Source organism: Crinia signifera, unplaced genomic scaffold (genome assembly GCF_055691185.1).
Source record: "Crinia signifera unplaced genomic scaffold, ASM5569118v1 HAP2_SCAFFOLD_355, whole genome shotgun sequence".
NCBI lineage: Eukaryota > Metazoa > Chordata > Amphibia > Anura > Myobatrachidae > Crinia > Crinia signifera.
Window position 1 is genome coordinate 41,420 of NW_028142248.1, and position 23,382 is coordinate 64,801.

The following is a 23,382-nucleotide window of genomic DNA, read 5'->3' on the forward strand; positions in this document are numbered from 1 at the left end:
TGATGTGGTCAGAGGTCACGCTGTGCAGGCTGCTCCCGCCACTCTCCCACATAGCCAGATCGCTCCCAGATACACCGCTGCTCCAGACTGCTCACCCCCCCCCCCGGCCAACTCGCTCCCACCCACCAAGCTCCTGGCCGTTCCGTGCGAAATGATGTAGTCCAGTTAAGGCAAGAATGTATTAACATGATAATAGTCATCTATATCGGTCACATTCGCTCGATGTTGGTGCACATTTCTGAAGTCTGTCTGGCCAGCAGCACATTAAATTCATCTTCTGAATTTTTCTCTTATATTATTTAACTAGGTGATTCATCGTGCGCTTCACACTGGCGTAAGGGGCTCCGCCCCCTTAACTTGTGAATGTTTTTATTGTGTGAAATATGGGTTGCGGAGGAGGGGAGGGTGGGGAAATAGTGCGGGAGGGGCGGGTGTGTTTAGATAGCGTGAGGGGGTGGGGGGTGTATAGTTAGGCTGCTGGGGTGTATAAAATTAGGCTGTGGGGGTGGGGTGTATAGGTGGGGAGCGAATAGTTAGGCTGCAAGGGTGTGGGGTGTATAGTTAGGATGTAGGGGGTGTATAGTTATGCTTTAGGGGTGGGGGTGTATAGTTAGGCTGTGTGGGATGTATAGTTACAGTAGGCTGTAGGCTGCGGTAGTAGGGGTATACAGCATAGGGTTGGGGGTGGTGTGTGTGTATATTTAGGCTGTAGGGGTGGGGGGTGTATACTTAGGCTGTAGGGTGTATAGTTAGTCTGCGGTGGTGGGAGGTACTGTATACTGCATATGGTTTGGGTATGGGGTGTGTATAGTTAGGCTGTAGGGTGTATCGTTCGTCTGCGGTGGTGTGAGGTATACAGCATAGGGTTTGGGGGTGGGGTGTGTATAGTTAGGCTGTGGGGGGTGTATATTTAGGCTTTAGGGTTGGTGGGTGTATACTTAGGCTGTGGGGTGTGTATAGTTAAGCTGTAGGGGTGGGGGGGTGTATAGTTAGGGTGCAGGGGTGGTGGTGTATAGTTAGGCTGCAGGGGTGGTGGTGTATCATTAGGCTGTTGGGTGTAGAATTAGTCTGCGGTGGTGGGAGGTATACAGCATAGGGTTCAGGGGTGGGGTGTGTATAGTTAGGCTGTGGGGGGTGTATATTTAGGCTGTAGGGGTGGGGGTGTATAGTTAGGCTGTGGGGTGTATAGTTAGGCTGCGGTGGAGGGAGGTATACTGCATATGGTTTGGGGATGGGGTGTATAGTTAGGCTGTTGGGTGTATAGTTAGGCTGCGGTGGAGGGAGGTATACTGCATATGGTTTGGGGATGGGGTGTGTATAGTTAGGCTGTTGGGTGTATAGTTAGGCTGCGGTGGAGGGAGGTATACTGCATATGGTTTGGGGATGGGGTGTGTATAGTTAGGCTGTAGGGTGTATAGTTCGTCTGCGGTGGTGGGAGGTATACAGCATAGCGTTTGGGGGTGGGGTGTGTATAGTTAGGCTGTGGGGGGTGTATATTTAGGCTGTAGGGGTGGGGGTGTATAGTTAGGCTGTGGGGTGTGTATAGTTAAGCTGTAGGGGTGGGGGGTGTATAGTTAGGGTGCAGGGGTGGTGGTGTATAGTTAGGCTGCAGGGGTGGTGGTGTATAGTTAGGCTGTTGGGTGTAGAATTAGTCTGCGGTGGTGGGAGGTATACAGCATAGGGTTCGGGGGTGGGGTGTGTATAGTTAGGCTGTGGGGGGTGTATATTTAGGCTGTAGGGGTGGGGGGTGTATACTTAGGCTGTGGGGTGTGTATAGTTAAGCTGTAGGGGTGGGGGGTGTATAGTTAGGGTGCAGGGGTGGTGGTGTATAGTTAGGCTGTTGGGTGTAGAATTAGTCTGCGGTGGTGGGAGGTATACAGCATAGGGTTCGGGGGTGGGGTGTGTATAGTTAGGCTGTTGGGTGTATAGTTAGTCTGCGGTGGTGGGAGGTATACTGCATATGGTTTGGGGGTGGGGTGTGTATAGTTAGGCTGTGGGGGGTGTATAGTTAGGCTGTAGGGGTGGGGTATGTATAGTTAGGCTGTGGGGTGTGTATAATTAACATACCCTCCAACATATTAATGTTAGTAATCGGTACACATTCGGAAAGGGGGCGTGTCCAATGGTAAAGGGGGGTCTCCACACCCCCTTTCCGAATGTGTAATGAGTAGAGACAGGATTATATGCATTTGCATATTTTGCCCATTCTCACTGGTTATTGCATAATTTACCTAAAATCTAGTGATGGTGCATATTTTAGGTCCTGCCCCCTTTCCACACGTGAGTCACAGCACTGCTTGCTCTGCTGCTGCTGGCCAGGTAGTGGTAGAGTGTGCAGGCTGGGGCAATATGTGCGCAGTGTGGGGAACCTTGGATGTACGCTATGTCTGACACTGCTCTAGGCTGCCAATCCATGTTGATAAAAGTCAGTCGGGGCAGATGCCATTACGAAGCTCCTGAACCTTTGCCTGCCCCTGGCCTGGGACTTTACACCAAGAGACAGACTTTTGCAGCAGAGGAGCCTTCCACTGCGCCGCCCTCACACACTATGCTGACATTTGGTAACACTTTTCATTTTAACACTTTTCATGCATATTTTAAGTATTTTTCATGCATATTTGCATGCATATTTCAAGCTTTTTATGTTGCATATAATCTACCGATCAAGTTTCAATTTTTTTATTGTCCCACGGCCTATTCACTCAGATATAATGGATGACCATCGATAGCCACAACAATCGATGGTTATCCAAGTAATATTTTACTATTATTGATGGCAGGGTGCAAAATCTCCATCAATGCCAACCATCGATGGTGTCTGCACCAATGCCTATCCCTACTCAGCAACAGGCAAAAACCTTTACTACCCCTCATGCCCACACACCTCTATCACTGCCCTGCCTCCTGTTCTCCTGTCCCGTAACTTCCGCCAGTGGGGACCCGCTCCCCCTGTGTTGCCCATATTCCCCTATCATGCTTTACCACCCAGCCTCCTGCTCTCATGCACCCTAACTCCCACCCAGTAGGAGGAGACACTGACTCAGGGCCACCATCCTGTACTCCTGTTCTGCCATGCTGGACCCTCACCCACCGGCAGAAGCTGCACAGTGTCCCCCACCCTCATCTTTAGTCCCCCGTATACTCACACACCCCTATCACTACCAGCTTCCTGCTTTCCTGAACCATAACTTCCACCACTGGGGAGTCGCTGACGCTGTGTTGCCCACATACCCCTATCCTGCCTCATAGCCCAGCCTCCTGCTCTCATGCACCCTAACTCCCACCCAGTAGGAGGAGACAATGACTCAGGGCCACCGTCCTGTACTGCCACGCTGGACCCTCACCCACTGGCAGAAGCTGCACAGTGTCCCCCACCCTCCTCTTTAGTCCCCCTTATGCCCATACACCCCTATCACTACCCAGCCTCCTGTTTTCCTGTGTCGTGACCTCCGCCAGTGGGGAGCCGCTGACTCAAAAACACCCTACTACACTATTGCACACACACACCTAAACAACACGCACCTCCCCCCTCCACACACACACATCCACAAATGTCACTGTACCATCCACACTATCAATGTACATCTTACTCTGTAACCGCTTTTTAATTAAACATAACAATACACACCCCCTTCCACATCATACAGTATGCTCTCTATTTAACACATTTCACCTATAACCCAAGTTGCAATACAGGCATCTTACATACAATTCTAACCATATTTCTCACAATACAAACGTTCACAAATTAAGGGGGTGCAGCCCCTTCCGACGGTGTGAAGAGCGCCGGTAGGGTGCGATGAATCACCTAGTTATCTATAAATATATATCAAATAAATACAAGGACACTTCTGTGGATGCGTATATCACCATGTGCTTTATTGTCATTATAGCACAATCACAGCCAATCACAGCAGTTATATAGCAGATACAGTCAGTGACATTGTAGGAAGCTTCTGTTCCATCACACGGGTCTGATCTTCATCTCAGACTGTTTGTACGAGATACTGCAGCCCTTACCCGTGTACCAGTTAATGCCTTTACATGTATTGCTCACATCTTTCCCTGGAAGGTACCCACCGTTCAGGTGTGCCCCAAAAACCATATTGAACCACCAGGCCCCCTTGTATTCCAGGGCAAGGTTTCTTGTTTTCATTGCGTCATTGTCCTGGTCCATGGTGGAGAACACTGTGGCGTTGTGATATTTAAGAGAATCTCCTAAACAAGAACATAATCAGGTTATACAGGTGAATGTGTAAAAGTGAGACCGCAACATCACAGCTGCCCTATCACCAGTTATTATTGGCCTTATTCTAGTTCACTCTTTCTGACAAAATCCTTCTTAGATGGACAAAACCATGTGCACTGCAGGGGGGCAGATAGATGTAAAATGTGCAGAGAGAATTAGATTTGGGAGAGTTATTTTGTTTCTGTGCAGGGAAAATACTGACTGCTTTATTTTTACACTGCAATATAGATCTCACTTTGAAGTAAAACCCACCCGAATCTAACTCTCTCTGCACGTTACATCTGCCCCACCTGCAGTGCACATGGTTTTGTCCATCTAAGAAGGATTTTGTCAGAAAGAGTGAACTAGAATAAGGCCCTATGTGACAAAGGGGTAGATGTATGAAGTAGTGATAAGGGAGAAGTGAGCCAGAGGAGAAGTGGCCCATGGTAACCAATCAGCTGCTCTGTATCATTTTATGTTATGCAAATTACATATGTTACTTCAGCACTGATTGGTTACCATGTGCCACTCCTCTGGCTCACTTCTGCTCCCTTATCACTGCTTCATACATCTGCCCTTGTACCTGTTCTGGAAGAGATAGAGGGGGAGATATCAAGGCTTGGAGGAGTTACCCAAAGCATCCAATCAGCTTCTGTCATTTCAAAGACTTTGGGTAACCTCTCCACTTTACCGCTCTCCAGTTTGCCAAGGAAAATATTGACTTGGAAAAAGTTGACACATTCTGCAAAAAAAGGTCAACGTGAGTTTTTCATGATTTTTTTTCAATTGTTGGGGGGAACTTTTTCTTGCTTTACCATCCATGAGCGAAGCGAGCCATTGGAGGGGACATGCTACACTCATTGTGAGTTATCTTGTTGAAGTGTTGACATTGACACACAAAAACATGTCGACATTTTCATGTGTCAACCTTTTCCATGTGGACCGTTTGCTTGTGTTGACATTTTTTCACTGCCAACCTAATTCACGTCAACCTTTTGTCAATGTCGACCTGTTTTCAGAACACTGCACAGATAGATTGGCTGCCATTGATCAAAGAAATGTTATCAAGAAGATGACAATCAGATATGTAATTCGGCCACACCAAAATCTGTATTGCTCAGATGTGTTGAAAAATGATTGCATTAACCAATTAGATTTGCTCTTGTGTTACAGTACACCATGGGAGCCAATCAGATCTACTCATATGATACGCCGCACCATGGGAGCCAATCAGATCTACTCATATGATACGCCGCATATGATACTGACGTTCCCATATATAACACTGCTGTTCCCATATATAATACTGGCGTTCCTATATATAACACTGGCGTTCCCATATATAACACTGCTGTTCCCATATATAACACTGCTGTTCCCATATATAACACTGACGTTCCCATATATAACACTGCTGTTCCCATATATAATACTGCTGTTCCCATATATAACACTGACATTCCCATGTACAGTATAACACTGCTGTTCCTCACCTGCAGTACCAGACACAAAGCTTCCGAGTATCAATTTGTATTTATCAGCTTCTCCTGTGATTTTAAAAGATTTGTATTTAGCAAAAGAGTTTACAGCTTCAAAGTCTTGTAGATCCACCCGCAGCTCCCAGGTGCCTGCAATGAGATAATTCATTTTATAAATGTTTTTACCAGATGTAACAATAATAAACAAACAGGTTCAATGTACACAGATTTATATGCAACATCACAATGTGCCTGGATCAGTGTGGCATCACTACATTGTGCTGTTAGAGGACCCTGTTCCTTCCATTATATAATTCTATGGCATCTCATTTGTGTAAAAAAAAATAAAAAAAAAATAAATAAAAATATATGTATATATATATATATATATATAATGTTAGGTTGTAGACCGCACTCTCACTGTGGAGGAAATCAGTCAGCGGTGGGGTGTCCTGTGAAGGGGTGCAGAGTGTACTCCGAACTCCAATTTATAACAAATGGTTTCTCTGAAGCAGAGACACAGGCACTCGCCACTTTATCCAAAAATAACTCAGATTTTTGGTAAAAAACGGATAGAGTTTATTGCTCATATAAGCCAGCAGGTCAAAAGGTTATAGCATCACCAAACTCCGACGTTTCGGTCCTTCACAATGGACCTTTATCAAGGAGCGTTTTTAGGTGAGATAAATAGTACAGCAAAGCCATAGAAGCTGCATGCAAACCAGCATGGAGCAGAGGTCACCTCTGCTCCATGCTGGTTTGCATGCAGCTTCTATGGCTTTGCTGTACTATTTATCTCACCTAAAAACGCTCCTTGATAAAGGTCCATTGTGAAGGACCGAAACGTCGGAGTTTGGTGATGCTATAACCTTTTGACCTGCTGGCTTATATGAGCAATAAACTCTATCCGTTTTTTACCAAAAATCTGAGTTATTTTTGGATAAAGTGGCGAGTGCCTGTGTCTCTGCTTCAGAGAAACCATTTGTTATATATATATATATATATATATATATATATATATATATATATATATATATATATGAAAGAAAGGGGAGTTTCAGGGTGCGCTTAACCTTTCCTGATTGAACAGAATCTTTCAAGTAAGTAAAACAATTTAATATAAAACTGCCCTAAGGGCATAGCAGTGTACAATAAAGGTTTGGTACAATTACAGTGAGTCACAATAAAAATGATATATTTTTATACAAATGATGTACAATCACAACAAGTGTTTCAATACGCCCATAAGCACAACGCGTTTCATCATTTGCATGACTTCATCAGGGGCACGATGCGATAGTTGAACAGGATGATCACACTATTGTAAACTGAGACAAAATTCTCCTAGGCGGTAAAAAAGCGAAGGTGATTCTTAGATAATGTTAATACAAACGACCAGAAATCCACTGGTTGCTGTATATAATATATGGAATGAGAGCACCTCAGGCTCTTTTAAGCGAAAGAAACGGCCTTCAAATATTATACGTATAGTTTTTTGCTTGACAAGTCCACAGTTGGTATTTGTGATCCAATAGATGGGTGTACACTGCTCAGCTCCAAACATGAGAATCATGTTCTCATGTTTGGAGCTGAGCAGTGTACAGACATCTATCTATCTATCTATCTATCTATCTATCTATATATATATATATATATATATATAGTGTAGATCGATCAGGCGGCACTCAAGGAATTTTTCAAATGCAAACAAACAAATTCCTCCTCCTGGAGGAATAAAACACTTGTTTGCATTTGAAAAATTCCTTGAGTGCCGCCTGATCGATCTACACTGTACAGGGACTATCCAGTCCAGAAAGGAGGGCACCAGGTGGTATACCATTATCTACAGCGGAGTGCCAGGCACAAGTGGAGGTATATATATATAAATCACCCACTTATGGTATGGCGCCTATTAAAAAACGGAAAACAGTCCATAAATATGTAGATCCAATGTCAAGTGAAGCCAACAACGTATGTTCATCCAGAACTTGTTTATTAATCTTCAAATTGTCACAGGAAACATGTGTTATACATCCCAAAGCGTTTCGTCAATCAAGACTTCATCAGGGGAAACTATGTAAAAGTCTAAAAATACAAGTACTTTCTTTTAATACATTGAACAAAAATATTAAAAAAAATTTCATACAATAGAAAAGCTTCACTTTAGATCCCAAGGAGTTTGAAGGTAATCACCTTTACCAAGGGAAGAAAAAGTAGACAAAAGAACAGAACAAGGGTGGTGATGATGAAGAAAGAATGTGGAAAAAATTTTTTTTGATTACCTTCAAACTCCTTGGGATCTAAAGTGAAGCTTTTCTATTGTATGAAATATTTTTTAATATTTTTATTCAATGTATTAAAAGAAAGTACTTGTATTTTTAGACTTATACATAGTTTCCCCTGATGAAGTCTTGATTGACGAAACGCGTTGGGATGTATAACACATGTTTCCTGTGACAACTTGAAGATTAATAAACAAGTTCTGGATGAATATACGTTGTTGGCTTCACTTGACATTGGATCTAAATATTTATGGACTGTTTTCCATTTTTAGTACACAAGTTCTATTACCGCAGTCTATAAACCTTACGGAGCAAGGATAGCTCCTCCGATAACCTGCAAAAGAAGTCCAGATGTGTCCAACAGGGCCATAGCAGGGCAATAATCCACCCTGTGTTTGCCTCACTCCTGAATATGTGATGTTATGGACCAGAGCACCTGAACCGTCCTAAGGACACAATATACAACTGTATACTTGTTCTAGTTAATAGCCTGTCAAAAAGACGGCTTCAGTGATGTACGTTCACTTTGAGCAGTGAACGTTTTTACTTTCACTTTGAGCTGTGACAGTTTTAAGCCCACAAACTCTCCACCCCAACTCCAGTCCCTATCTGCTCCTACCTCCAATCTCTATATCCACAGCTTCCTCTCTCCCGATCCAGCAAGTTTGAAAGCGATCAGTGTCCGTGCAAAAATTGTTTTTACTTTCTGCCACAACATCTTAGTCCAGTGATGGGGAACCTTCAGCCCTCCAGCTGTTGTTGAACTACACATCCCAGAAATGCCCTACTACAGTTTTGCTATTTGCCCATTCTAAAACTGTTGCAGGGCATTCTGGGATGTATAGTTCACAACAGCTGGAGGGTTGAAGGTTCCCCATCACTGTCTTAGTCCATTGAGTGGCCTCTAGTGGTCATTGACAGTACCTCACCTCATAGAGATGAGGAGTAGTTAGCATATATATATATATATATATATATATATATATATATACACACACACACACACACTAGTAAGCTCACTCAAAGCAAAAGCTTCGAAGGCTAGTCTGCTATCTTCTGTGTTTGTGCATGTGTAAGAAACAGATGTAGTTTCACTCTCTGCCGGCAGATGGCAGTGTTTCGGAGACTCACAGACACTAGACACAGAGCGCAAGGATCATGTGACCTCTTAGCGCTCATTACCTGATGACGTTAAGTTGTACAGATTCTCATTCCCCAGCCAGAACTCCGACAGCCGGCTACCAAACCCCGTCTTGTAGGAATTCCAGTCACGGAGGAAATCAACGGATCCATCAATACGTCTCTGAAATACCTGTAAGTGAGAGTGGAAATGAGTCCGGGTCCTGCACGGGGAAGCCCAACTGTCAGGAATCAGGTCTGGGGACGCTGCGATTCCAGCTCTCACCACTGTGTGGCCTCGGGTCTACGTTATCACTCCAACCTACTGGGTACTAAATCACATCATCATTGCCCTGCCCCCACTGTCCAGTGTCTGGTATATTCCCAGGTCAGTGCCGCAATTATGCTGCCACACCCACCTGACAGCCCACCTGTGTGTCGGCCACACCCCTATTTTAAAGTGGGTCAGAATGACTTTCCATGCCTTTGAAGTCAGCATCCCAGTTTATTTCATGTTAAAGATAACAGTTTACATATATAAGGCCCTAGCAGTGAGATATTCCACCCTGTGCTGGGTCCGCCCCCTGAACATGTGACATCACGATGGGCGGGGCTTTCGGCCAGCTGTAACATAATATCCTGTAGTAATACGGCTTTTACCTATATATATTTCCTGAATGTGTGACATGAGTGTAGGCAATGTATAGGTTTCTACAGAAAGACTTACAATCCAGCCTCCGCCATCGGTGTGCATGTCACACAGGACCCTCAGGGGGGTGCGGCCATCCGGGTATATGGTGTACCAGTCACTGAGTAGCAACCCCAAATTTTGCAGCTCCTTACAGTTCTTGGCAGCTGAGAGATGGGAAGAAGAACGTTATATAATCTGCCCGGTGCAAACATAATATCCAACACATTGTTTGCTGTAACCGTGCTATGGCCGTGAGAGATAAATACTGTATAAGGCAGGGGTGGGGAACCTTTTTTGTGCCATGGGCCGATTGTATGGGGAAAAAATCCTTCGGGGGCCATATGTAAAAATTTCCCTTACAAATTGTCCTGCTGCAGGTGTCCCACGCTCCGGCGGCTGCCGCTGAATAGGACTGACAGTGTCCGGCTGCTGTTTATTAAGAGGAATCTCGCGAGAACTACAGACCTCTCGTGAGAATTCCCCTGTAGTTGACTCCCGGCAAAGCCATCGGGCCGGTGGGCGGGCCACCAGGGCCGGATTTGTGCCTAGGCCCGTGAGGCACCGGCCTCAGGGCGGCACCAATTAAGGGCGGCAGGCAGGCTGACATTCTGTTAAATGGCACAGTGGGTGGGCAGCGGCGAGTGACGAGCGCCGCAGACATGAATTATCATATGTCGGCGGCAGCGCCGCTCATCACCCGCCACTGCCCACCCTCTCTTCCATGCACATTACATCACCGCTAAGTGGCTGGGTCCGACGGTCCCCCTGCGCGTCCGGAAATGGCTCAGGCTCACTGCTGCCGGCTCCCGCCCATTGGCTACTCTACACACACAGTCTATTGGCTGCTGAGCTGAGCGGCGCGCAGATCCTCCCTGCGCTCAGTCAGTCACAGTGTGTGAGCCGGAGAGAGACTGATGGAGACACTGTGCTAATCACTGTACTAATAAGTGCCTCCCTCCCTCCGGGTCCTCCGTACAGTGAGCAGTCCAGAGTGCTTAAAAAAATATTAAGGTGGGCTACAGTAAAATTTAAATGAAATATATAAATAACAATGTATATACGTATATATTTACATTAAAATAGGGGGAGGGGGGGACACAAAAATGTTGTGCCTAGGGGCGGCCTGGCCCCTAAATTCGCCCCTGCGGGCCACTAGGAACGGCTATGGGACTGAGGTTCCCCACCCCTGGTATAAAGGAAGGAATGATGATTTTGCTAGTGCTACCTGTTCTGTGCTTCCCTGGCCCTTGAGCCTGGTGCTGGATTTAAAAATCCTAGGGATCCCCTATGTTTTTTGTCCCTTAATTTCTAAAACCAGGAGCGTTTCTTGCGCCTGGGGCTGTTTATGCTCAGGAGGGAGGACACCATGCTGTTTTTTGGGAGGGGGGGGGGGGGTTCAAAAACCTCACATTACCATGTCTAAATAATTGCACATGTTCATTAATTCACACATTTTCATGACTAAAAGTCACACTTTATCGCATCACATCACATTTTTCATGCCTCAATTCGCATTCATGAAATTGTCGATTTCTTCAAATAAGATCAAGATTTTAAAACATGCGATATGGTGCGATTTCAGAACCTTATACAAAATTGCGTCCTATTAAATTTCACCCAGGACGTCCATGTGACCGTCTGTCTATGCTGTGAGTGGGTGACACTGTCTATGCTGGGAGCAGGTGACACTGTCTATGCTGGGAGCGGGTGACACTACCTATGCTGTGAATGGGTAACACTGTATGCTGTGAGCAGGTGACACTGTCTATGCTGTGAGTGGGTGACACTGTCTGTGCTGTGAGCAGGTAAAACTGTCTATGCTGTGAGCAGGTGACTCTGTCTATGCTGTGAGTGGGTAACACTATGCTGTGAGCAGGTGACACTGTCTATGCTGTAAATGGGTAACACTGTATGCTGTGAGCAGGTGACACTGTCTATGCTGTGAGTGGGTGACACTGTTTATGCTGTGAGCAGGTAAAACTGTCTATGCTGTGAGCAGGTGACACTGTCTATGCTGTGAGTGGTTAACACTATTCTGTAAGCAGGTGACACTGTCTATGCTGTGAGCAGGTGACACTGTCTATGCTGTGAGCAGGTGACACTGTCTATGCTGTGAGCAGTTGACACTGTCTATGCTGTGAACAGGTAACACTAAGCTGTAAGCAGGTGACACTGTCTATGCTGTGAGTGGGTGACACTGTCTATGCTGGGAACAGATGACACTGCCTATGCTGTGAGTAGTGGACACTGTCTATGCTTTGAGTGGGTTACACTACCTATGCTGTGAATGGGTAACACTGTATGCTGTGAGCAGGTGACACTGTCTATGCTGTGAGCGGGTAACACTATGCTGTAAGCAGGTGACACTGTCTATGCTGTGATCAGGTGACACTGTCTATGCTGTGAGAAGGTGACAATGTCTGTGCTGTGAGCAGGTAACACTATCTAGGCTGTGAGCGAGTGACACTGTTTACGCTGTTAGAGGGTGACACTGTCTATGCTGGGAGCGGGTGACACTACCTATGCTGTGAATGGGTAACACTGTATGCTGTGAGCAGGTGACACTGTCTATGCTGTGAGTGGGTGACACTGTTTATGCTGTGAGCAGGTAAAACTGTCTATGCTGTGAGCAGGTGACACTGTCTATGCTGTGAATGGTTAACACTATTCTATAAGCAGGTGACACTGTCTATGCTGTGAGCAGGTGACACTGTCTATGCTGTGAGCAGGTGACACTGTCTATGCTGTGAGCAGTTGACACTGTCTATGCTGTGAACAGGTAACACTAAGCTGTAAGCAGGTGACACTGTCTATGCTGTGAGTGGGTGACACTGTCTATGCTGTGAGCAGGTGACACTGTCTATGCTGTGAGCAGTTGACACTGTCTATGCTGTGAACAGGTAACACTAAGCTGTAAGCAGGTGACACTGTCTATGCTGTGAGTGGGTGACACTGTCTATGCTGGGAACAGATGACACTGCCTATGCTGTGAGTAGTGGACACTGTCTATGCTTTGAGTGGGTTACACTACCTATGCTGTGAATGGGTAACACTGTATGCTGTGAGCAGGTGACACTGTCTATGCTGTGAGCGGGTAACACTATGCTGTAAGCAGGTGACACTGTCTATGCTGTGAGCAGGTGACACTGTCTATGCTGTGAGAAGGTGACAATGTCTGTGCTGTGAGCAGGTAACACTATCTAGGCTGTGAGCGAGTGACACTGTTTACGCTGTTAGAGGGTGACACTGTCTATGCTGGGAGCGGGTGACACTACCTATGCTGTGAATGGGTAACACTGTATGCTGTGAGCAGGTGACACTGTCTATGCTGTGAGTGGGTGACACTGTTTATGCTGTGAGCAGGTAAAACTGTCTATGCTGTGAGCAGGTGACACTGTCTATGCTGTGAATGGTTAACACTATTCTGTAAGCAGGTGACACTGTCTATGCTGTGAGTGGGTGACACTGTCTATGCTGTGAGCAGGTAAAACTGTCTATGCTGTGAGCAGGTGACACTGTCTATGCTGTGAACAGGTAACACTAAGCTGTAAGCAGGTGACACTGTCTATGCTGTGAGTGGGTGACACTGTCTATGCTGTGAGCAGGTGACACTGTCTATGCTGTGAGCAGGTGACTGTCTATGCTGTGAACAGGTAACACTAAGCTGTAAGCAGGTGACACTGTCTATGCTGTGAGTGGGTGACACTGTCTATGCTGGGAACAGATGACACTGCCTATGCTGTGAGTAGTGGACACTGTCTATGCTTTGAGTGGGTTACACTACCTATGCTGTGAATGGGTAACACTGTATGCTGTGAGCAGGTGACACTGTCTATGCTGTGAGCAGGTGACACTGTCTATGCTGTGAGAAGGTGACAATGTCTGTGCTGTGAGCAGGTAACACTATCTAGGCTGTGAGCGAGTGACACTGTTTAGGCTGTTAGAGGGTGACACTGCCTATGCTGTGAGCTGGTAACAATGTATGCTGGGAGCAGGTGACACTCCATATGATGTGAGCAGGTGAAACTGTCTATGCTGGGAACAAGTGACACTGCTTATGCTGGGAACAGGTGACACTGTTTATGCTGGGAGCAGGTGACACTGTTTATGCTGGGAGCAGGTGACACTGTTTATGCTGGGAGCAGGTGACACTATTTATGCTGTGAGTGGGTGACACTGTTTATGCTGGGAGCAGGTGACACTGTTTATGCTGTGAGTGTGTGACACTGTCTATGCTGTGAGTGGGGGACACTGTCTATGCTGTGAGCGGGGGACACTGTCTATGCTATGAGTGGGTCACACTATGCTGTACGGTGGGGGGGGCAGGTGTTTGGACTGACAACAGACACTGTCTCTGGTGCTCGGTATTTACAGAGCAAACCCGAATCAGGGCCTTAGCGTTTATCTAGCACCTTTTAAAAGTTAGTACCTCGAATCGGTTTGGTTGCTATGGGCAACATCTCAACCGCTATAAAACCTGCACTTCAGTAAATATAGCCCTCTCGTTCCAAGCCGTATTCACTATAACATGCAGCGGAGCTCCAGCAGGGAAGGATATTAATGACGGTCCAGCCACTGACATTTCAAAAAGCTACAATACTATCTATCTATCCATCCATCTATCCATCCATCCATCCATCCATCCAATCACAGCCATCACAGAAGCGTGTGGGAACCTCACCGTATGCAGATTCCGGAAAGGCGGAGTCTCCCTTTTCCCCTGAAGTCATAAAACAAAACAAAACACACAATGACAAACAGCCCAAATACAGAGGTGACAACAATTCAAAAACAGCGCCGGCAGTTACATTTCTATCATCAATACCCTTCCTATCAGACATACAGTACTTCCCTCAGTGCCCGAGTCTCTGGATCCATCTATCATGAGGAGACCGCAAGGCTCAGTCCTTGGTGCTCTGTACTCGGTACCAGCTTGGCCTCCATGCACCATCTGTATTGGCTCATGTCACTGCCATATAATCCTGCACATCATCTCGTTCCCTCAGACTCAATCATACACAATCAGAGATAATATTCCCACCGGATAATAGACAGTATTATCCCGACATCTACACTTGTTACCAATGCAACATTGAACTATACAGTACCCTCCTGCCCCCTGCTGGATGGCCTCCGTGGTTCAGATCCATCATTAGTTCATCACCTGCAGTCTGTATCTGTCATGTTACATAGATCTAATAATGATTTCCAGAATATGCTCAGATCTCTCACTGCACCAACCTACATCCATGTACTGAGTGACCACAGCAATACAATGCTCACTGTAGTGTCTCTCACTGCACAAACCTACATCCATGTACTGACCACAGCAATACAATACTCACTGTACTGTCTCTCACTGCACAAACTTACATCCATGTACTGACCACAGCAATAAAATGCTCACTGTACTGTCTCTCACTGCACAAACCTAAATCCATGTACTGACCACAGCAATACAATGCTCACTGTACTGACTCTCACTGCATTGGCTACAGGCAGCAATACCCCTTACTGATACTGTCACCACATTGGCTACAGCAATACCCTCCCTACTGGTTCTGTGATCACATTGGCTACAGCGATAGCCTCCTTACTGGTCTTCCCCTATCTGCATTGGCTACGGCAGTACTCTCCTTACTGGTCTTCCCCTATCTGCATTGGCTACAGTAGTACCCTCCTTACTGGTCTTCCCCTATCTGCATTGGCTACGGCAGTACCCTTCTTACTGGTCTTCCCCTATCTGCATTGGCTACGGCAGTACCCTCCTTACTGGTCTTCCCCTATCTGCATTGGCTACAGCAGTACCCTCCTTACTGGTCTTCCCCTATCTGCATTGGCTACAGCAGTACCCTCCTTACTGGTCTTCCCCTATCTGCATTGGCTACGGCAGTACCCTCCTTACTGGTCTTCCCCTATCTGCATTGGCTACAGAAGTACCCTCCTTACTGGTCTTCCCCTATCTGCATTGGCTACAGCAGTACCCTCCTTACTGGTCTTCCCCTATCTGCATTGGCTACGGCAGTACCCTCCTTACTGGTCTTCCCCTAACTGCATTAGCTACAGCAGTACCCTCCTTACTGGTCTTCCCCTATCTGCATTGGCTACAGCAGTACCCTCCTTACTGGTCTTCCCCTATCTGCATTGGCTACAGCAGTACCCTCCTTACTGGTCTTCCCCTATCTGCATTGGCTACAGCAGTACCCTCCTTACTGGTCTTCCCCTATCTGCATTGGCTACAGCAGGACCTTCCTTACTGGTCTTCCCCTAACTGCATTAGCTACAGCAGTACCATCCTTACTGGTCTTCCCCTATCTGCATTGGCTACAGCAGTACCCTCCTTACTGGTCTTCCCCTATCTGCATTGGCTACAGCAGTACCCTCCTTACTGGTCTTCCCCTATCTGCATTGGCTACAGCAGTACCCTCCTTACTGGTCTTCCCCTATCTGCATTGGCTACGGCAGTACCCTCCTTACTGGTCTTCCCCTAACTGCATTAGCTACAGCAGTACCCTCCTTACTGGTCTTCCCCTATCTGCATTGGCTACAGCAGTACCCTCCTTACTGGTCTTCCCCTATCTGCATTGGCTACAGCAGTACCCTCCTTACTGGTCTTCCCCTATCTGCATTGGCTACAGCAGGACCTTCCTTACTGGTCTTCCCCTATCTGCATTGGCTACGGCAGGACCTTCCTTACTGGTCTTCCCCTATCTGCATTGGCTACAGCAGTACCCTCCTTACTGGTCTTCCCCTATCTGCATTGGCTACAGCAGGACCTTCCTTACTGGTCTTCCCCTATCTGCATTGGCTACAGCAGTACCCTCCTTACTGGTCTTCCCCTATCTGCATTGGCTATGGCAGTACCCTCCTTACTGGTCTTCCTCTATCTGCATTGGCTACAGCAGTACCCTCCTTACTGGTTTTCCCCTATCTGCATTGGCTACAGCAGGACCTTCCTTACTGGTCTTCCCCTATCTGCATTGGCTACAGCAGTACCCTCCTTACTGGTCTTCCCCTATCTGCATTGGCTATGGCAGTACCCTCCTTACTGGTCTTCCCCTATCTGCATTGGCTACAGCAGGACCTTCCTTACTGGTATTCTCCTATCTGCATTGGCTACAGCAGGACATTCCTTACTGGTCATTAATGCTCATTACTCGGTCCAATAGCCTCCAGTCCCTGGAGTGTAGCCTGAAAACTCTCCTATGGGGCAGTTTATTTATTTCTGTAGCAACTCTCCTAACCTCTCACGGCTACTCAATTACCCCTCTGCACAGTTTATACAAATTTTACTTGTGTTCTCTTTATGTACTCATAATATACAATATATATCACCCATCCTTATATATTAAACTCCTATTATCCTATAGAGCAGGGGAAGCCAACTCCAGTCCTCGAGAGCTACCAACAGTTCACGTTTTCCAGCTCATCCCGCAGGTACACAGGTGCACTCATTACTGACTGACACATTATAAATGATCCACAGGTGGAGCTAATTACTTCACATGTGATTCTGGGGTAGATTTATTATAGCGGCGCCTATCGCGCCGCTATAACAGTTCCTGCTTCGCCTCATTAGCAAGGCGAAGCAGGAGGGGACACCGACAAGATTTATTAAGATCTTGCCGCCGGAGTGGGGGAGCGCTAACTCCCCCCTCCGGCGATGTCCCTCCTGGAGACAGCGCATCAGTTAATACCGATGCGCTGTCTCCTTCCCCCCCGGTCGGCTCACTGCGCATGCGCGGGATCTCGCTAGCCTCGCGAGATCCCAGCGCAGCTCAGCGCCAGCAGCAGGGACAGCGCTGTCCCTGCTGTTAGGTATAGGGCAGTGGTGTCAAACTCACGCCCCTCCAGCTGTTGTGGAACTACAATTCCCAGCATGCCCTGCCACAGATTTAATATAATGGATTGCTAAAACTGTGGCAGGGCATGATGGGACGTGTGGTTCCACAACAGCTGAAGGGCCACGAGTTTGACACCACTGGTATAGGGCATCGCCGCCTGCAGCTGGCGAAGTCGACAGCTGCAGGCAGCGGAACGGTCAGCGATGCTGACCGTTCATAAATCAGGCAGGAGGCAGGGGCGCAGTGCAAAATATCGCCCCTGCGCTATGCCTCCTGCCCCACACCGCCGGCGTTAGAGTAAACGCTCGGCGGGTGTGATAGATCAGGGGAAGCGCTATCCCCTGCTATAACGCACGGGGATAGCGCAGATTCCCCTGATTGCCGGTACATAAATCTACCCCTCTGTGAGGAGACCTGGAAACCGGTAACTGTTGGTAGCTCTCGTGGACTGGAGTTGGCTGCCTCAGCTATAGAGCTTATGAGCAGGACCCTCCTACCTCTCTGTCTGTCTACTAATTATACCAGTATACCAGTATTATTTATTACTGAGATTGTTCTCATCTGTAATGTACCTGGATATGCTGTGCTACAGTACATAAATAAATGTTGCTAAATTAATGACATAAATAATTGATTACTATTTGCACATTCTAAATGAAATTTGTGAAAATACTATTCATCATAATAATAATACATTATAATAATAATTTATCCCTTTTCACAAGAGCTTACAATCTAACTACAAGGCACAATCACAATAGCAAACTGTATTACATCATAGTTACCTTTGGGTCCTTGTAGTCCTGGAACACCTGGATCTCCTGTATTACAATGATATATAACAGTGATAAGTGACACGTATGCTGTACATATACCAGTCTCATATGCTGCTGTATATGGGGGGGGAGGGGGAGACGACCCCCCACATCACTTGCACTACTCAGTCACACTCCCAGACCATCTGTGTTACTGTTACCACATTATCGCCCATAAAACGATTGGCATTCACATGGGTGCAGCCCATCGCCGCCACCCCATGTCTCTACTGCTAGGTTCGAACAGGATGGCGAATAAGCAATTTGCCGCGCCTGCTCGCACGAGTGGCTGCACATGCGCAGAAGCTAAACATCGCCCCCCCCCCCCATGTGAAAGCGTGGGTCGAATCAGAATGACCTCCTTAGCGTTGGGCAAGAGACATATTTGCTTACAAGCTAATGGGCAACTTTGTAATTCTCAGTCAGTCCCGCCCTTGTTGTGCTGACAATGTGGGTGGTCTTGTACGGTCCGCCTTATGTGCACCAAGGTGAGCGCCTGCTCTGTTCTCAGAGTCCTCCTCAGCTAGTGCCCCCAGGAGTGCGGAGAGGCTGGAATCCTGGAGGTATATTGTATATAGCCAGGTAATCTCTTATATATTTAGCCAGATCTGTCACTCATCCCCTGTGTGTATAACACTGGGCGGAGTTACAAGAGTGATAGACAGCAATATACACACGTAGTTTCGACCTTCTGCCTCGGGGGGGGGGGGGGGTCTGCACTCAACCAGCCCCCCCGCTGAATGAGCAGGTCTGCCCGCACCCCCCCCCCCCCCTTGCTAGAGCAGCAAGTATGCCCGCCCCCACCCGGAGCGGCGGGACTGCCCCCCCCCACAAGCAGCAGGTCTGCCTGCCCCCCCCAGCACCGATCTAGCAGGAGGGGGGGGTGCAGGCATACACGCTTCTCCGGGGAGTTGCAGGCAGACCCGCTGCTCCAGCGGGTGGGTGCGAGCGTAGCCCCTTTACGATGGTGTGAAGTGCTCCTGGAGGGCGCGATGAATCACCTAGTATGCTAATAACCATCTAATATCTATATAATATCCTCATACCTATGTATTACTAATATTATTATTCCTTTTTTTTATGTAAATGACAAGTTTATGTATCGCCTATTATTCAGACAGTGGCATAACTTGTGGGTGGTGAGTCCAGGTGAAAAAATATCATTTGGAACCCCAACCCAAGCTCATAATATGCAACCTTGAAGAGAGTGACAGGGAGAGGCAGTGGGTGACAGGGAGAGGCAGAGGGTGACAGGGAGAGGCAGAGGGTGACAGGGAGAGGCAGAGGGTGGCAGGGGGAGGCAGGGAGAGGCAGAGGGTGACAGGGAGAGGCAGTGGGTGACAGGGAGAAGCAGAGGATGACAGGGAGAGGCAGAGGGTGACAGGGGGAGGTAGGGAGAGGCAGTGGGTGACAGGGAGAGGCAGAGGGTGGCAGGGGGAGGTAGTGGGAGGCAGAGTATGGCAGGGAAAAATAGTGGGAGAAAGTAAGAGGGTGACAGGGCCACTGCACCTGCTGCACCAATGGTAGTTTTGCCTCTGGACACGCCATAGCAGATAACCTAGATCCGGTACTTAATATGGAAACCCTAGCTTATTTAAATCCCTGCAAAGTTCTGAGAATAGGATTGTCTTTCTTGAACTTTGTTTGTCACCAACCTTTCTGCCCGGGTGGTCCAGCTGCACCTGCGATGCCCGGGGGTCCTGAGAATATAACACACGTAAAGAATGTGATATCACACTAAAGGTAAGCTGCATACATGTAATAGTAGTACACAGTACATATGGAAGTGGGAGCCGGCTGACTGTACATTGTATATAAAATATATAATTTAAGTATTCTACAGTATAATTGCCATGTGGTTCCCTATAGCAGAATCAGGACCAGCTAGTACCAACCTGTTACTCCTGGAGGGCCATGTTCTCCAGCATCTCCTTGGGCTCCCGGGGCCCCGGGACATCCTTTCAGGATAGTCAACTTTTCTAGGCCACCTGGAAAGTAAAAAAAAAGAAAATAAAAAGAATGAACTACAGTATGACCGCCAGACCTTTATCTCTTATATCTTTACAGATAACATTGGTTTAATATATACCTATGCTAAAATATTGCCACATATTTTTTTTAGATATTATTCTTCCATTGCTTTATTTTATTCTTTCAATTTCATTTTCGAACACAAAAAGTTTTTGCACCTTCAGATTTACCAAATCCTTATTTCTGTGCTTTTCAGTATTGTTTTTATTGCATCAGTGTTGTTAATTCAACTGCTCCCTACATTTCCAACCTCAGCCCTCCTTGGAGCAGGGCCCTCTTCCTCCCTGGAAGTACACGGACAACTCCTCTGCTTCCCTACATCCCAGCGGTATTGTGTACTGAGAATTATGCTGCTAATTATTATTATTATAATAATGTATTTATATGGCGCCACTGGGTTCCGCAGCGCCCGGCAATACATAGATGAGAGAAAAACAGGAAAATAACGAATTTTTAGTCCTGTGTACCATGTATTGTCCTAGTGTGCTATATACAGTATGTTACATATGCTATATATACACGTATCAACCACTTGTGGCACCTTATAAATAAAATGTAATAATAATAATACTAATTTATGCAGTCAGTGAGTCACTTATTAAAACCTTCCCTGTAACGAACTGTGCACATTACAGAGGCTGCGGCCAGGGCTGCCTCCAGGAATTTAGACACCCCCCTGCCGCTGGGCACCGTGGATGACCGCCCGACTCAGCAGGTCCTGAAGCACAGCCTGGTTTCTTCAATGCAGGACGCCAGCGGCCAATTAGAATGCAGCACCGGCTGGTGAGCCAATCAGAGCTCGTGTACCGGCAGTCGCTCTGATTGGCTAACGGTACACAAGCTCTGATCTGCTCAAAAGCTGGTGCAGCATTTTACTTGGCCGCCAGCTTCCTGCATTGGAGAAGCCTGGCTGTGATTCGGGACCAGCTAAGGACTGAGTGCAGTGCAGGCAGCACACAGCGGAGGGTTACTGTGGGCAAAATGAGCTGCCCGGGTGCTTCCAGAGGCCGGGGTCCGGGACAGCTGTACCCACAGCACCCCACTGTCGGCTGCCCTGGGTGCGGCAGAAGTGATGCAGCCGGGGATTTTTAGCCAAATGAAAAGAGCATACTGTATTTAGGTAGATTTAAGAAAGTTTTGAAAAATGACGTATGTATGTTGCCCATAGCAACCAAACAGATTCTTATAATTTCTCTATTGCATCTTAGACAACGATAGACAGAATCTGATTGGTTGCTATGGGCAACCTCACCTCTTTCCTCTTTTTTAGAAGCTTTAGCACTCACCTGTGCAGTTTTCATCGGCGTTACCGAGAGCGGTGACCAGACAGACGACCATGAGCGCTGAGGACAGCATTGCGGATTCCTGGATTCTGCTCCTTCCGTCTCGCACTGGAACTTTCCTGTCTTACTCTGGAACCTTCCTGTCTTACTCTGGTCTCTGTGAAGCGCACAGCCACTATTTATAGGCTGTGAGACCTTTTCTGAGCAGTAATCTCACAATAGAAATTGTTATATTATTGTTCCCTAAAATGAGGTAAGTACACAATTCTTGGTAATTACACCCTGGGACAAGGGTATCCGTTACCATCCTTTCCTGGTGAGGGCAAACACAAGTCAATGCCCGGTGCCATTGTTAGAGGCTACGTGTAACATAAAGGTTAGGCCCACTTGGCTCTAGCGCAGGGAATACTGATGTATGTAAGCTGATGACTGTACACTGCTCCTAAATGGCACCAGCCTCGAATAGAATCTGCATCGTGTTTCTAGCTACAATGCTTCCGAATGTTAGCACCGTCTACTGGTGAGACATGACTGGATTTTCCTTAATAATGGGCGGCCATGTTGTCTGAAAAGTCCTAGTGGAGGCATAACATAAAATCACGCAGATGGGTGGGAGATAGTGGGGCAATCGTCTGGTAATGTGGGAAACTATTATGTAATGCGGCAAGAACATACTGTATAGTCGGGACAGAACCAAACACAGCTGGGGGATGCTGAAAATGTGAAGCACTGGGAGGCTGGGTTACTACCCCTGATATACACCAGCCCCAATTCAGTTTGGAATCAGTATCTTCAATTATCCCTGATACAGATACACCACCAAATCACCACAGGGCTCTGGAGAACTGTAGAAGTGTGTCTTTCCTAACCGCAGTCATACTAAACAACCATGGCATCAGAGGCACTTCCTGCCGAACAAAGTGGATCGCAGATCTATACACAGCATCCATCTTCAGGCAGCTCAAGGGGCAACCCCAGTGCCCTAGGTTTACTGGTAGCCAACAGTCATAAGGAACAAGGACACATCGGTTTTCCAGGGAGGCACAATCTCCGCCATGCACTTTCTGTGTATGCACAGCTCACCACTGCGTCTTTCCTCCATGTCACATAGCAGACAGGAAGAGGAGGCTATGGAGGGTTTTGGCTTATGAGGTGTCACAGAAGGCTGGAATAATAGGGGCAGGAGGCTAGAGAGACACATTGGCTGGCATGACAGATGGCAGGAGAGACATGTGGCAGGCAGCTGGAGAGACATGTTGGCTGGAGTGACAGTGGGCAGGAGGTTGGAGAGACTTGGGGCAGGCGACTAGTGAGACGTGATGGCTGGAATGGCAGAGGGCAGGAGGCTGGATTGACAGGAATAGGAGGTTTGGGTGACAAAGGGCAGGAGGCAGTAATAATAGGGGCAGGAGGCTGGAGAGACATGGGTTAGGTGGCTGGAGAGACATGGGGCAGAAGGCTGAAGACACAGAGTAGGAGGCTGGAATAAATGGGGCAGGAGGCTGGATTGACATTAGTAGTAGGAGGCTTGGGTGGCACAGGGCAAAAGGATGGAGTGACATGGGGCAGGAGGCTGGAGAGACATGGGGCAGGAGAGACATGTTGGCT

The 23,382-nt window shown here is 47.2% G+C and overlaps 1 protein-coding gene across 1 annotated transcript in view; it reads right to left on the reverse strand.

Moving 5' to 3' along the window:
* Positions 1–3,873: 3,873 nt before the first annotated feature.
* The window catches only part of LOC146055206 (ficolin-2-like), a 58,432-nt gene continuing 38,923 nt past the window's right edge, over positions 3,874–23,382 (reverse strand). The window contains exons 2-9 of the mRNA XM_083168216.1: positions 20,356–20,448; positions 20,116–20,160; positions 18,431–18,466; positions 14,483–14,521; positions 9,838–9,965; positions 9,174–9,303; positions 5,725–5,859; positions 3,874–4,218 (exon numbers count right to left, since the gene is read on the reverse strand). Of these exons, the coding sequence (XP_083024342.1) occupies positions 3,965–4,218; positions 5,725–5,859; positions 9,174–9,303; positions 9,838–9,965; positions 14,483–14,521; positions 18,431–18,466; positions 20,116–20,160; positions 20,356–20,448 (860 nt within the window). The 3' untranslated portion in view covers positions 3,874–3,964. The remainder of the gene's footprint in view (positions 4,219–5,724; positions 5,860–9,173; positions 9,304–9,837; positions 9,966–14,482; positions 14,522–18,430; positions 18,467–20,115; positions 20,161–20,355; positions 20,449–23,382) is intronic.